General features: G+C 41.3%; 1 protein-coding gene across 1 annotated transcript in view; it reads right to left on the reverse strand.

Annotated features, from left to right (window-relative positions):
- LOC114351997 (Inositol 1,4,5,-trisphosphate receptor) overlaps positions 1 to 14,896 on the reverse strand; it is a gene marked incomplete at its 5' end in the record, with an annotated part of 45,118 nt that overhangs the window by 8,713 nt on the left and 21,509 nt on the right. Inside the window, 9 exons of the mRNA XM_028303403.1 lie at positions 871 to 969; positions 1,857 to 2,086; positions 7,009 to 7,189; positions 7,926 to 8,068; positions 8,481 to 8,591; positions 9,385 to 9,514; positions 10,082 to 10,173; positions 10,726 to 10,866; positions 14,205 to 14,313. Of these exons, the coding sequence (XP_028159204.1) occupies positions 871 to 969; positions 1,857 to 2,086; positions 7,009 to 7,189; positions 7,926 to 8,068; positions 8,481 to 8,591; positions 9,385 to 9,514; positions 10,082 to 10,173; positions 10,726 to 10,866; positions 14,205 to 14,313 (1,236 nt within the window). The remainder of the gene's footprint in view (positions 1 to 870; positions 970 to 1,856; positions 2,087 to 7,008; positions 7,190 to 7,925; positions 8,069 to 8,480; positions 8,592 to 9,384; positions 9,515 to 10,081; positions 10,174 to 10,725; positions 10,867 to 14,204; positions 14,314 to 14,896) is intronic.

The raw sequence follows: 14,896 nt of genomic DNA on the forward strand, positions 1-14,896 counted from the left end.
CCACGGTAGGCTCGGACCTCGGCTCAGGCCGTGTCCGGGGGACGGATAGGGCGTGAGCATCCTTATCGCTCGCGAGTAATTATATTGCTATCGCGACTGTGCGACTGGCACCCGCAGTGAGTGTGCGAGCGCGATAGCAACATAACTACGCGCGAGCGATAAGGATGGGTAACTAGGGGTCATTGGACAAAATTCTACGTGCTCACGGACCAGACTATAGTTCTGTTAGGGACCCCCCATATTAGCGACTTTCGAGGGTCGTAGTCTTGAGAGCGCCTGCACAGATCTCTGTCGAATCTACGCAGTGCTGACGTCGCGTTATTTTCACACTGATTGAATTCACGGTGGGGAACCTTTAATGGTAGTACTTTTGACGGCATGCGCGAGCAACGAGCTGCTTACTGAACATCTTTAGAATTGATATGATTTTGAATTGATGATTTGCTTTGATTTATTGATATTGATAGTATACGAGTACACGCCGCCGTGGCGGTTGATTGTGCACTGATTTGACGGCATGAAAAATGATGCAATTAAAAAATGCCAATGGCGCGAAATGTGCGGTTAAGACCGTACACAGTGCGTTCCACGCGCGCTAAGAATGTGTTCTGTTTGACAAAATGTTTCAAGCGCAATAGGTAAACTGTAAAGTAGAATAGGACAACCCTCACTCCCGTGGATGTAAGCGTAACAGGCAACTAAGGGATAAATGGGCGACCATCAGGCTTTCTCGACCCGGCTAGCCTGGCCAGCGTGGGAGTGTAGACCAAATCCTGCTTGTGAGGGTCGTTCGTCGCAGTGTCTACTAAATAACCTCATGATGACGAAACTAAGACTTGTAGAGCTAGAAGAAGCTAAACGAGTACTAACTTCCTTCGGTGAAACGCCTTGCACGGGCGTATCATCTTCGGAGTCAGAGTCGGCGTCCATAGCGTGCTCCTGATGGAAGGCTGAGCACGCAACATCTACCTGCGGGCGAAACATAATGCTATACTTCGTTCGTATGTTTCAGCCAATTGACGTCCACGGCTGGAAATTTCTACTCCGTCAAACACAGACAAAGGATATTATACGCTTTTGTCTGAGTAGCGTAGTGTCGAAGTAAAGTCATGTCGATATTCAGTAGTGTCGGGGTAACGTAATGTCGAAGTAACGTTTGTCGGAGTTTATTTAGGTAGCCGACGTCCACTGCTGGACAAAGGCCTCCCCAAGGATTTCCATAACAACCGGTCCGGCGCTGCCCGCATCCAGGTTTTTCCCGCGACCTTCACCAGAACGTCGGTTCACCTAGTGGGGGGAAAGGCTTATAATTCATGCTCCCGTTTTCAGCCAAATGACGTCCACTGCTGGACAAAGGCCTCCCCCCACATTCATGCTTATTCATGTATTTTCTCCGCCATTTTCAGCAGTTTGGCAGCTCACATCACACATCATTTTACCGAAGTCAGTCCTATGGCTTCGGCGCAGCACCGATCACTGACGTGTCAACAAAATGGTGCTCGACTCTTGAGATAAGCTAAATTACACCATATTGTTAACGACATTGAGCATACATTTTTGTAAATACCTTCGCGAAGAAAACCTTCTGTACGTAAAGCCTGGTCCGTGAGCACGTAGAATCCCGTCCAATGACCTCAAGCTGCCCATCCTTGTCGCTCGCACGTAATTATGTTGCTGTCGCGCTCGCACACTAACTGCGGGCGCGCGTCGCATAGTCGCGACAGCAATATAATTACGCGCGAGCGATAAGGATGGGTAGCTTGGGGTCATTGGACGGGATTCTACGTGCTCACGGACCAGGCTTTAGTACTTATTATTATTTTGTGGTAGTACTTATTATTATTCTGTGGTCTCACCAGCTGCTTGGGGTTCATGTTGTACAGGATTCGCTCGGCGTTGTTCTCGGAGTCGTTGCGCGACTCCATGATGGCCAGCAGGAGTTTGGAGGCGTTGTTCTTGAGCTCGAGGACGAGGTCCATGCGAGTCTTGCCCAGAGGGTTTATGTCGTTCAGTATCAGCGCTGTTATTATGTCGAGGCCGTTGCTTTCGTGCGTTGCTATGCAGTTCTGGTTGTCGTGGCAGGGCCCTGGGACAAAAAAAAATGTGTCAGTTATGTAAATAAGCCTAATATGATGGTAATAAGTGGCACTTTCAGACGTCAGCATAGGACGAAAATAAGTATAGCTGTGAAGGGAACAATGCTCATTTTAGCAGTTTTGCGAGGTGTTACTGCGCCAAACTGCGCTACTGACATCACGCACCCTTAATATTATACGACCGACGTCAGCATAGAAGGAAATCAAGCCTTATTTGATGAGGTAATAACTCTCACCTTGACAGTACTCGGTGAAGTCTTACGGGCCACAACAAGTCCCGACAAAATCAGCCGACGTAAAATCAGCGTCAAACAGTTCGTGACACCCAAAGTGGTCAAAAAGTTGACAACACAACCTTATTCCAATTGTAACAAAGATGTCGCACCCTNGAATATCTTGAGCTGCCTTCTGAATGCGCTTAAATGACTGCAAATAAGCTCTACTTTAACCCCTTTCAAGGAATGTATCGCTTTACCTGTCACCCTGTATAATATGTAAAAGATAAAAGTCATAAATAATTTCGTTTGTGATGTTACAATAAAACGTAGAACCCAATTTCTGCCAAGTTTTACCCTTATGGCGTTCCTTAACGGCGCGCCGTAAAATGTAGAAGTACCCTCGAACGAAGACCGCTCTATTATCAAAGAATCGATATGGTGTAGAGGCGAAGAATTAAATCCAAATATTTTATGAGCATCAAAACCACAATTTTAATCTCTACTCTACTGTTTCAGTCTGCTAAAAACGCTTAACAATAAAGGTCACAAGGACCGACGACCTGATAAAGGTAGCAGGAAGGCGCTGGATGCAGGCCGCTACCAACCGTGCGATGTGGAAGTCATTGGGGGAGGCCTGTGTTCAGCAGTGGACGTCATAAGGCTGAAATGATGATGATTGATGATAAACGGCAGATGATAGACGGCATGGGGCACACTGAAAACCAGCGCCGTGGCCTTCGTCACCGTGGGCCACGGCATATGCTGAGTGGGGTCCCGTTGCAGTGGGCATCTTGTTGGTGGTTGGGTGGCACTGCTCAGTTTACTCTTGTTATTATGTGCCACTGTCATGTCTATGTAATTTATTTATTTATTTATTTATTTACACTTTTGCACATACAACTGTACAGTGGCGGACTTAATGCCAGGTGATGATGTAATGGTGTAATTGCCTGTATTTGTGTGATGTCCATTGTAATAAATGTATCTTTCTTTCTTCTTTCTTTCTATAAAGGTCCCTTATTATCAACAGAAAAGGGATCAACACCGTATTGCCTTTCGCCGCGAGGCAAGGCATTTACGTTACGGTGCGGATAAGTGTGCGTTGCAGTATGGAGTTTCATACAAATAATACTGACCGCCTTGAGTTAATACGACCATCCATTTCCGGGTTGATAAATGTGCTTCGTCCTTTATGGTCAAATTACTGTCCTATTTTGATGCACTGTACCTTCTGTTGTAATTCATACTCTTTGCCGCCGTGATGTGCAAACAATGTATCCAGCGACAGGTGTCGCGGTGCAATTTGTCAGCAGCACTATAAAATTATAACGACTCCAGCCACCGCACTACATCATTTTGTGCTGACATTATCTGCTAGTAACGTACGTACTCGTATAATGTAGGTACACGTACACGGGTATCGTTCTGTACGTTTTATACTAAGGTCTAGCTTAACTCAATCAGTGATTGAGGTATGGGACCGGAACGTGAGAGGTGACATTGACATAATATGACGTGACAGAGCATAAAAATCTGAAGGATATGTGATGTCTCGCTGACGTTTAACGTTTAAAAACCGCTCCGCTCCCATATCTCTGTATCCCATATCTCTAAGCACAGATTGAGTAAGGGCTAGACCTATAGTTATACCAAACTATAATAATAAGTGATGATGATGATGATCCATCCGACCGATTTCGGGCATGGCGACCACTCCGACTCCTAGCTGTCTTGGCGGCGCTGGTGTGCCCGAAGATGGCTTACGTAGCCGATCTTCGCGACAAACCCTCTCGCACATTGAGGGCATCTGAGCACGCCGCCAACATAGTTATAGTGAATGGGCCTTCAAGTCATCGCGCTTCGCGTCGTGTTCAGTCGTACGCTGCTTCTCGAACTCGTGGACTCGCCTCTTCACAATCTCCCGCCATTCTGGACGCTGTGCTGTCAAACCTTCCCACTGAGAGGAGTATTGCATAGTTATACCTGTCATCATTTCAGCCACAATACGTCCACTGCTGATCATAGGCATCATTTCCGTATTGCCCGGTATAGCGGCCTGCATCCAGCGCCTTCATGCTACCTTTATGAGGTCGTCGGTCCACCTTGTTGGTTGGATAGACGCTGCGTTTTTACATGGCCTCCACTCTAGAACCTTTCTGCCCCATCTCCCGCCAGTTCTACTTACTACGTGCCTATAGCCACTTCAGCTTGCTAATCTATCGAGCTATGTCAGCGACTTTAGTTCGTTTACGGATCTCCTCACTTCTGATTCGATCTCGTAAGGAAACACCGAGCATAACCCTTTATACGAGAAATAGCACAATGTGCGACTTTGAGCTTTTAAGGCCTATATTGACAGGAGCCATACGTCATCATATACTCGTACCTATACCTGTGTCAGGTTTTTCTTCACACTGTTGGCTAGCTCATTTACCCCGGCTAAGTCCAAGGTATCCAATATTTAAGTATTGTATTTTGTCGGCTGTCCACAACGGATTAACGTACAGAAGTACCTATCGTTATACATTTCATTGTATAATACCCAGGGCCAAAAGTACAAAAGTCACAGAATGCAACAATGCATCATGTCCATCATCATCATTAAATGAGGTTGACCTTTTTTGGGCTTATTTGACTAGACTATTTTGATATTTCAACATACTATAAACTTGACTTACTTGACTTAAAGTTCTATGTCCCCTAGATGGGGCAGACCGTCCACAACAGTCCTCCATCGCGTTCGGTTTTGAGCTTCGCGTTTGATCTCGCTCCTAGTCTTCCCGTTTTTTTCCTTTCGTACTATATTATCATACTATTACTATAAACACGTTGCTAAAAACCATCAATGATCAAAGTACCTCGAAACTTGGAATATTCACTATATTGAGTTTTAGGAAGCCTACTAAATCCGACTGCATTGTGGCATCCCACCTACGAACGAATCAAAATTTCTGAGAGACAAGACGCCAGACTCTTGCATGTTTTATCCCACTTGTGTAAAGGACTCTACATACTGGAAGTTCTGTTATACAGGATTATTCTTGAAATATTTGCAAAACGCCATGAAACGCCATGAAAGTATTGGGGCTGATTAAGATGTTCAAGATAGTATCAAATGGCGGCGCATGACTGGGAAAGCCGACCCCGCGCAACGCGATAAGGCGAGGCAGAAGTAGAAAAAGGTTATTTAAATATTTGTAAAATATCCTGAAAATTGTCTCTATTTATGAGAAAAAGTTGTAGTTAAGGCTAGGATTTACCGCCTCGATGCCGTGCATTCATTTACCTCAGCCCCCGCACACCTCGCACTGACACTCGCGCTGACACTCGCGCGACGCGATGACGCCATAGTATAAAAACAAGCCGTAAGTTGGATTAAACCGTAACCTTCAAACAGTGAATAAATAAATAATAAAATTAAATATCCTTCGACATAATATTTTAACACTGCGCCTCTAGTCTCAAACTAAGCAAAGCTTGTACTATGGTATATGAACATACTTAAATAACATAACATAAATAAATACATTCATATTATGGTTAGAAAACACCCAGCCCGAAACAAACATTATTATAATGTTCATGCACACAAATGTTTGTCAATCAATAATGTCAAATAAAGATGATAATATTAAGTCAAACAAATACTTTTTATCGACAAAAATAGTAAGTAAATGATCACAAAAATGTAAACTCCATTTTATTATGAAATACTAATGTTCTTTTACATTTTGCTATTCTATTTAAGCAAATGACTCTAAATTAATCATTGTAAACCCAGAAATAGTAAACAATCCTCAAAACAACTTGCCTAGAGGTCCTCTTCTGCCCTTTTATAATTTGTAACTCAGATTCAAGCAGTAAACTTCTAAAATAATTATTTATGGTATCAATTAAATAACTGTATCGCCATTTAGTTTTATAATTCAGCATCTTTAAAAATTTGTGAAACATCAGAATTGAAGACTCGCCTTATATTCTTTCATCATCAAAAAGTACCTAATATTATCATGTAATTGTAAATTATGGCAACTATTTCCTCATAATTATTGAAAAATATAAGGCAAAAATGTTTAAGTTTTACAAAACTATGAAGAGCAGATATCTTAACATATTATTAGAAATATATGGAATTAATTAGACTTAGCTCACTAACACTTACTTAAAAGTTTGTCACACAAAGGCACAACTCCAAATTGGACCACAGTCGCGGGAACCGGATTCGACAAATATCGGCATGTCTCTGATTCAGCCCTTCTAGCGGGAAGATAGATGAATGTATGGAAGGGGCACAAAATGTAGAACTCTTTAATCTGATCATTGTTTTCGATTTCTGTGAAAGCCATCTTGTAGAACTGACGAAAATATGCCTCTCTAGTACAAAAAGTAAAAAACCAAAAATTTTGAGTTGTGCCCCTATATTATTAAGGGTGCGATGTGTTGCGAACTTTTAGGATACTTTGGGTGTCACGGTGTGACGAACTATCTGACGTTGATTACACGTAAAAGGAAATCCAGCCTTAATTGTAAGGGAACAAGGCTCACCTTGGCAGTACTCGGTGAGCGTCTCGAGGGTCTGGTTGATGAGCTGCACGTTGCCCTCGTTGATGTACAGCCCGAGCAGCCAGAGCCCGCCGGTGGTGGAGCCGCATATGCAGCGAGGAACAACCCTATCGTAAGGGAACAAGGCTCACCTTGGCAGTACTCGGTGAGCGTCTCGAGGGTCTGGTTGATGAGCTGCACGTTGCCCTCGTTGATGTAAAGCCCGAGAAGCCCGAGCCCGCCGGTGGTGGAGCCGCATATGCAGTCGAGGAACATTAAAGTTTCCGAGACGAGGTTGTAGTTGGACTTGTTGTTTTGGTTGCGAAGAAGGTTCTGGAAGTTATTGGGTGTTTTAAAAGCTGTTATGAAGGTTAAATAAGGCGTACGTAGCACGTATCTTGAGATAGAAGTTCGTAGCTTACTCCAGTAGCCGTGTCATAACTTTTTTCTATGTATTTTTAGGAAATACCATTGGTAATTTACGACACGTGTTGTCAGATTATAGACACCAGCAGTGTCGCGACGATACGTCGTCTGCCATTGTTGAGTGGAGTGAGCTACGAAATCATACTTTAAGGCGTACATTTGGCTAAATAGATACAATTTTTCGCCACAATAATATCGCCATCTTGTGTGAATTGAAAATATTTTATGTGAAAATGCTCAATGCTATGCTGTGCTATGCTTTGAATAAATTTCCGATTGAATTAAGTTACATTATTTACGTTCGCTTAACTTTTTGTTTGTTGTCTACCTACACACTAATATTATAAAGAGGAAAACTTTGTTTGTTTGTTTGTTGGGTTGTAATGAATAGGCTCAAAAACTACTGAACCGTTTTTAAAAATTCTTTCACCATTCGACAGCTTCATTTTTATCTACGAGTAACATAGGCTAAATATTATTTTGGAAAAAAATAGGGTTCCGTAAAATATGTAGATAATGTAGTCGATGCGCGCGAGGCCGCGGGCGGAAAGCTAGTGTGTCAATAAAGTATTTTTTTTATCTATCTACAAATTTTTATTTACTTACTTTACAAATAAGAAACAGATCTAAAAGTGTAACGTACCTGCAAGTCAGGGTTATGGTTCTCGCAAAGCAGTTGCAGAAACCGTAGGATGGGCCGCATCACCGACACTTTCGCCGGCAACACGTCGCCGCTTCCTGCTTCGCGCTTCTTTTCTGCCATTATCTCTTCTAAAACTGTTGTACCTACAGTGGGAATGCCATCAAAGGAATATGTTAAGGTTTATAAGAATACACAGCAATGTCAATTAAGATAGATCCTATTTCTATAAAAGGTCGAGGTCAATTTTACAGAAGTAGGTTTTTTAACAACGAAATAATTGACTGAACAAATGTTATACAGTTTACCCTAAATCAGTGTGATAGTCAAGAAATGTTTCGTTTACAAGTTACCAGGTTTTCTAGTTTACAAACGACTGCCTAGAAGGTAAAAGACTAGGCGTGTTATGGAGTCATAACAGATGCGATTTACAATAAAAAAATGTAATTTGACGTAATTATGATTGTTACGTTTTCTTCCCTAAGCTTTTCAAAATCTATGTATATTTTTCTTGATGAAAATAGTAGGTAACCAAATGAATAGTAAAAGTAAACTCACCGTGAGACATAGTGTGTATGTCTGAGTACGCGTGCACGGCGGATCCGCAAGCGTTGGCGACCTCTTCGTCCATATCTTCGCCCACCACTAGGTTGGCTGGTGTTGTACGACCTGGGAGAAGGGTACATTACCACCTTTCAATATTTTATTTGGGATTATTCCACTTTGTTTGCCTGGTTGATATCGCCTGGATGAAGAAAGTGTGGAATTTTTAGTGTCCTCACTTCACCCAACTTCATTCTAAGGATTTAATTCACCCAGGTCTTCGCATCTGTTCACCAAGGTAAATTAATTCCTAGGTAAACAAAGGCGACCGCCTTAGGCGAATTAATTCGCCTGGGGTTCCGAGGTGAAATGAGGACACAAAAAAATCCACTTTCTTCACCCAGGTGAACAAAGTGGAATAAACCTTTATTTGCATCAAAGTAACACTGGGTATACCTACAGTGTATAAAGTGAAAGAGTGATTTTCTATCTGTGTGAGGAAATAGAGAGTAGAAACACTTCAAATGCTCGGATCCGAATAGAGAGAAGAAAATATTCAAAGGCTCGGATCCCAACTTAGTGCCATCCACGACCGTGGGATGGTAAGCCCTTAATATGGGAATAAAGTGATAAAAAGGTGCTCATAATATTTCGCAGTCTTGGTAGTTGTTACGTGCTTATGTCCAGCAGTGGACTGCTGTTAGCTGAGCGATTCCTGCAGAGTAGGATAGGGCCCCCCCATTCTTCTTTTAGATATCGTAAGAGGCAACTAAGGGAGAAATGTGTACACATTAGGCCTCCCCAACCCCTCTGGCCAGCGTGGGGAGTGTAGACCAATATTCTCAGATGGGAGAACGTTCTCGGGAACGGCACATCACGATCGGTGACACCTGCTGGGCCTCGTGCCCTGTATACTGACCGTCGACAGATGGCTGTTTATGCTTGTCGGCGTGCGAGGTGCGCTGTTTGTCGGAGCCGGCGGCGGCGGTGGTGCTCGCCGCCAGAGAGCGAATCTCTTGCTGAGCTTCTCGCATTTTGTCGTAGAACACCTGGAATAAAGGACATTACTATAATAATATACGATACGTTACACCAACTGGCCCTAATAAACACTCGACAGGCTGTCATACAAATCACAGCTAATTTTGTGTGCCAATTTGAAGCGCCACTACGAGTGTCCAGAGAATTAATTTTGACGTACATTATATGGAGTAACCATAGGAGTAAGGCTGGTTTTAGTGTCACGCGGACCGTCCGGTGCGGACCCGCTTCGCACGGCCAATCTGTATGAACTTCTAGGGAGCGTTTTAGAGTAATGCGGTCCGGAGGAACCGCTCCGCTCCCGACAGTCCGCGTGACACTAAAACCGGCCTAAGCGAGAAAGAACATAATTAATTTTAATTCCATGGACACTCGTATCTGTCTACAGTATGGTCTACAGCGCCAAAATGGCGAAAATCAAATAGGCACAAAAATATTATGACAGCAGCCAGTTTAATATGTATAGAGGTCAGTGGTTACACCAAATAAATTAGAGCAACGTTTACTAAACTTTAACCCTAGATAGACAGGAAATTAAGTGCTATTTTCAACACCAAAAATGACGGACTTATTACCTTTAAAAACGCTTGCGAAATCTCGCCATTTTGAAGTTTGGTAAATATACTGTGCTGAATGATGGGATTTCCACCTTCCAAAAGAGCGATACCTGCAAAAGACAATGTTAGGGATTAGGGAATGTACTTACTTATAACATCTTTTCACTTACATTAGCAGGGCAGGTAACTTAATTCTTCACAAAATTACATTCACTTGACCAGGTCAAGTCGGATGATTTTCTTGACTCTCCAAAAAGGCCTAAAAAGGACACTGGCTCGACAATTCCTCAAATATCAGGTCCTTGAACTACTTTTTAAATCGGAAAAAGTAGGCTGTTAACGTAGCTGAGAATCAGATCTAGAGAATATTATAGGTTTTTGAGAATTGTGAAACGCAATTTTTTTTGGCTGCCACCGCAACATCAGGGCTGTGAACGGATGCGTTGGTCACAGAAAACAAGGTCTATCCGACTGGTCGCGTTCAGATGAATGAAATGCTTTAACGCAACGATGAATTTAAATGAATTTATTACCAGTTTCTAGTGAAGAATTAAGCTACTTACCCATTTTTTCCAGACGGCTAGAAATATCCCATTCTCATTACTTATTGAACAGTGAACACCCCTCGTACATGTACGAGTGTCTTGTATATGGCCACTTACCAAGCTGGATGGCTTCAAGGAAGATGGCGGGGCGGTTGGTGCTCTTGATGACCAGGTCCACGACCAGATCGGAGGCTCCCTCCTTGTCAAGGTGCGCTTGCACCTGCGCCAGGGTCTGGCCAGTTCGCATGAGTACCTTGGCTGTGACACACAAGTGTTTCTATAGTATAAAGTGGGGGGTTTTGGGGGTCACACCTCAAACATTGCAAATTGAAACTTGTCGAAAAAAACAGTCACACAAACACTCTTCATCGGTAGTCATTGTTTTTTTCAGTGAAATAAATCTCAAAAATTAAATATTACGTATTCAAACTTTAAGCTAGGTAAAGTTTCTAAAAAACACACTCACACAGAAAGTTCTAGGTACTACCCACCCTTCATATCGATTTTTTTTAATTTTATTTCATTAGTTTGTTATAGTTCCAAAATACTGAACTGTCCTATGCATGACATTGACAGTGGGGCGCCACCGTCAATACCGGATCGCTGGTTTCGATTTTTGCCATGTTTGGAAACCATATAGTTGAACGATGGTAGCGCCCCCCTGTCATTGAGTTTGGTGGGACAGTTCAGCGTGGGTCATCTATATCAATGATTTTTCGATCCGAAACAAACATGAAAGATTTGAATTTTACGCTATCGTCTCAAAAGAAAAAACACACTGATCGCATCAATAAATAATAAAAATCTTAGGAATTTGAATAGAGGATAAAGAGTACATATGTATAAACAGCCAAATTAAGGTGGTTTTCAATTTGCATTATGTTCAGGTGCAGTGCGGGTTCATGCTAAGGTTATAATAGCTATTTCAAACACCAATAAAGCAGGTTTATATCGTAATAATAATAGTTATTGAAGGGACATTCAATTGAAATGAGAGAAAATAGTTCAATTTCAATAATATAGTCGGAAAATGATTATTACTTAAACTTGGAAAGAAATATTTATGTGGGAAAGTAGCAGAAGGGAATAAGTGTTGCGCGGGTAAAACAGAAATAGAGAGTGAACGGTACATCTTGAAAATTAACACAAGTTTCTAAGCTACTTTAACTACGTTATTTAAAAAGAAACACGTTACTTATACTGATTATATTAAACAAATTCGTTGAACGTGTTTCTTAAAGTGAAATATTTACCTGGCAACACACATGTATTTTTTTATATGGTAACATAAACACCGTGTTGTTGCTAAGATGTCCCTGTAAGTGTGGATCAAACAAAAAGCTCAAATTCAATAACTTTCCCCAAGAGAAGAAAGTTCAAAACCTTAAAAAAATTATATTTTCATACAAATTGTCTTCAGTAATCATTCAATTAATGGGTAGGTCAAACGTCAATATTTTTTGTGAGAATTTTGACATTGTTCATTTAGGAAAGTTGTTGCATTAAAATAGTAGAATGTGTATCATTTAGTACCAAATAAATATTTTTCTTTCAATCTTTTTTGTTTTGATCTATACTTACAGGGACAATCTGTATAAAGTGCGGTCGCCGAGCAGATAGAATTTCGTCCAATGACCCCAAGCTACTTATCCTTATCGATCGCGCGTAATTATGTTGCTGTCGCGACTGTGCGACGGGCGGCCGCAGTGAGTCTGCTAGCACGACAGCAATATAATTACGCGCGAGCGAAAAGGATGGGTAGCTTGGGGTCATTGAACGATATTCTATGTGCTCGGCGACCGGACTTTAGTTGAATAATCTACGTTATACGACACAGGTTAAAACAAGTGCAACCAAACAACATCCAGTGGTGGTCTGTAGATGGACCCACCTGTCTTCGGCTGGTGCGGATGAGGGTCTGCGTCGCATGCGTAGTGAAATAAAGAAAACATCGGTCTAAAGTCTAGTCTAGAATGTGCTTTGAAGGGTGCCTTTGCATTTTTAGATATTAAGGTAAAGCCTGGTCCGTGAGCACGTAGAATCCCGTCCAATGACCCCAAGCTACCCATCCTTATCATTGGACGGGATTCTACGTGCTCACGGACCAGGCTTTAGCTCTATCCGTTTCTTTTACTTAACTTGTGATGTTAATATTAGTGAAAGAGAGGGATAGAGTTCATTTAAATGTATGTTATTGGGTATAAATAGACTTTTAAATTCCGCGAGTCAATGGAGATGTGGTTAAAAAAATCGTGACATTAAATGGATTGGTCTTTCTTGTATATTGTACTTTTAGTTGATTGATAGCATAGTATCATGGAATGAATTATTAATTTAGGGGGTTATTTTATTAGATTTGTTATTTATTACAAAGGCACCCTTCGCAAAATATGTATCCTGTGCCTACCCTAGAACTATTTGTTAACTAGTTTTTATAGTAGTAACAAGTTGATTGAACTAAATAGGTCACAAAACTATTTATTTCATTTCTGTGATGATAATTTTGTAATCACCCAATAATTTAAAAAGTTTCAAGTTTTGAAAATTAGGCACGAAATTGAAAATAGTATAACTTAACTTTAAGGCCTTCTTTTTAGTTGTTTTTTTTTTCTACATTGGGTCTAGTTTAACAGTTGTGTGAGCTACATAATATTGGAGTTTTTTATGTAATTTAATACCAAATCTATTTAGTTCTTGACCTAGTGCACTATCACGTCTAGTACTAGGTAAGTATAATGTATAATGTGCTTCTATTTAGTACCATGTTGAAATTCGACAAATACACCATGCTTAACATTAGTCACCATTAGTTTGTCTCTGGCACACAGCAGATGCGTAAGCGCAACGTGTATTCATACAATTGGACTGTCATCGCGTCATCAATGTCTGTCAATTTGTATGGAAACGTTCATACACACACTGGCTGTGTGCGAGAGGCTTTAACCCATTGTGTGTGTATTTTATAATGTTACAGTCAGCGTCAAATAGTTCGGGACGCCCAAAGTAGTCAAAAAGTTCGCAACACGTCTTTGTTACGATTGGGATGAGGTTGTGTTGTCAACTTTTTAGCCACTTTGGGTGTCAGAAATTATTTGACGATGACTGTACTATCGGCAACAATGTTAACTGCCCATTGCCGGTCATGTCGTCTCGTTCTATCGCAAAGAATCACCATTTGATGAGAGCGCGAGCAAAAACGGAAATGGATAGTTAACACTGTGGCCGTGTGTACATTGTATTTTATTATTTCAATTAAAAAAACGGTAAATTATTGTTCGACAATCGAAGTCAAAAGATCCTTTTACTTCCTTATATTTATCAATAAACCATCAACACAATAGACGTTAAAATCGGAGTTATTAGTTTATTTATTATGTGACCACCAATATTATAATGATTAGTCAGTTTAGAGCAAATGAAGCTCAGTTTGTTTGTCATACATGGCTTAATACGTTGATTATAATTCAAATTAATTTTGTACCATATTGTATCATTAATGTGTGTGTGTTAACTTAACATTCCCTATGTATATAGATGTTGTTTTAGATGTGTGTAATATGAGTGTGTTGTGTATGTGAGGTCACAATGACACTTACCACCCGGTCCGTGGGTCACGGTCAGAGATGGTTGGGGAGGCTGGATTTTGGGCTCAGATTTGCGGTTCACGAAGTATTGGGAGAGAAGCTTGTTACGAAGTTGATTGCCCTGTTGATAGATAGATAGAGTAGTCGTTTAGTGACAGCTAACGTACGTATTTCGAACTTACAAAATCTTACTATAAAACATAATATTGTATAGTTCGTTTCATCCACGAAAACGCGCCCGACCAATTTTTGGTGTGGCTCGAGGGAAAGACGGGGTGCAGGGAGTTTGATCCGAGCAATCCGAGCGTCATTATTGTAGTGTGCGTGTGCACTCATGGATGATTTAGCGTGTACCAATAACACAAACATAAGCGGAAGAATGGTGGGGCACGTCTTCGTGGATGAAACGATCTACAACCTAAATTGATATTGTGCTGTGTGCTATACTTATATAAATAAATTAATGCCGAGTAAGAAAGTGAGGCACTTCAAATTTGACCGAACTAGTCAAACTCAAACACAAGTGGAAACTTATACCTATAAGATGACATTAGATGACATAAGATTTTGGCCTCACTTTAGACGAGCCGATTGTATGAAGTCTTACTTATCTAAAGCCCGGTCCGTGAGCACGTAGAATTTTGTCTAATGACCCCTAGCTACCCATCCTTATCGCTCGCGCGTAATTATATTGCTGTCGCGAC

Source organism: Ostrinia furnacalis, unplaced genomic scaffold (assembly GCF_004193835.3).
Source record: "Ostrinia furnacalis isolate ACB-3 unplaced genomic scaffold, ASM419383v2 OfSCF1234, whole genome shotgun sequence".
NCBI lineage: Eukaryota > Metazoa > Arthropoda > Insecta > Lepidoptera > Crambidae > Ostrinia > Ostrinia furnacalis.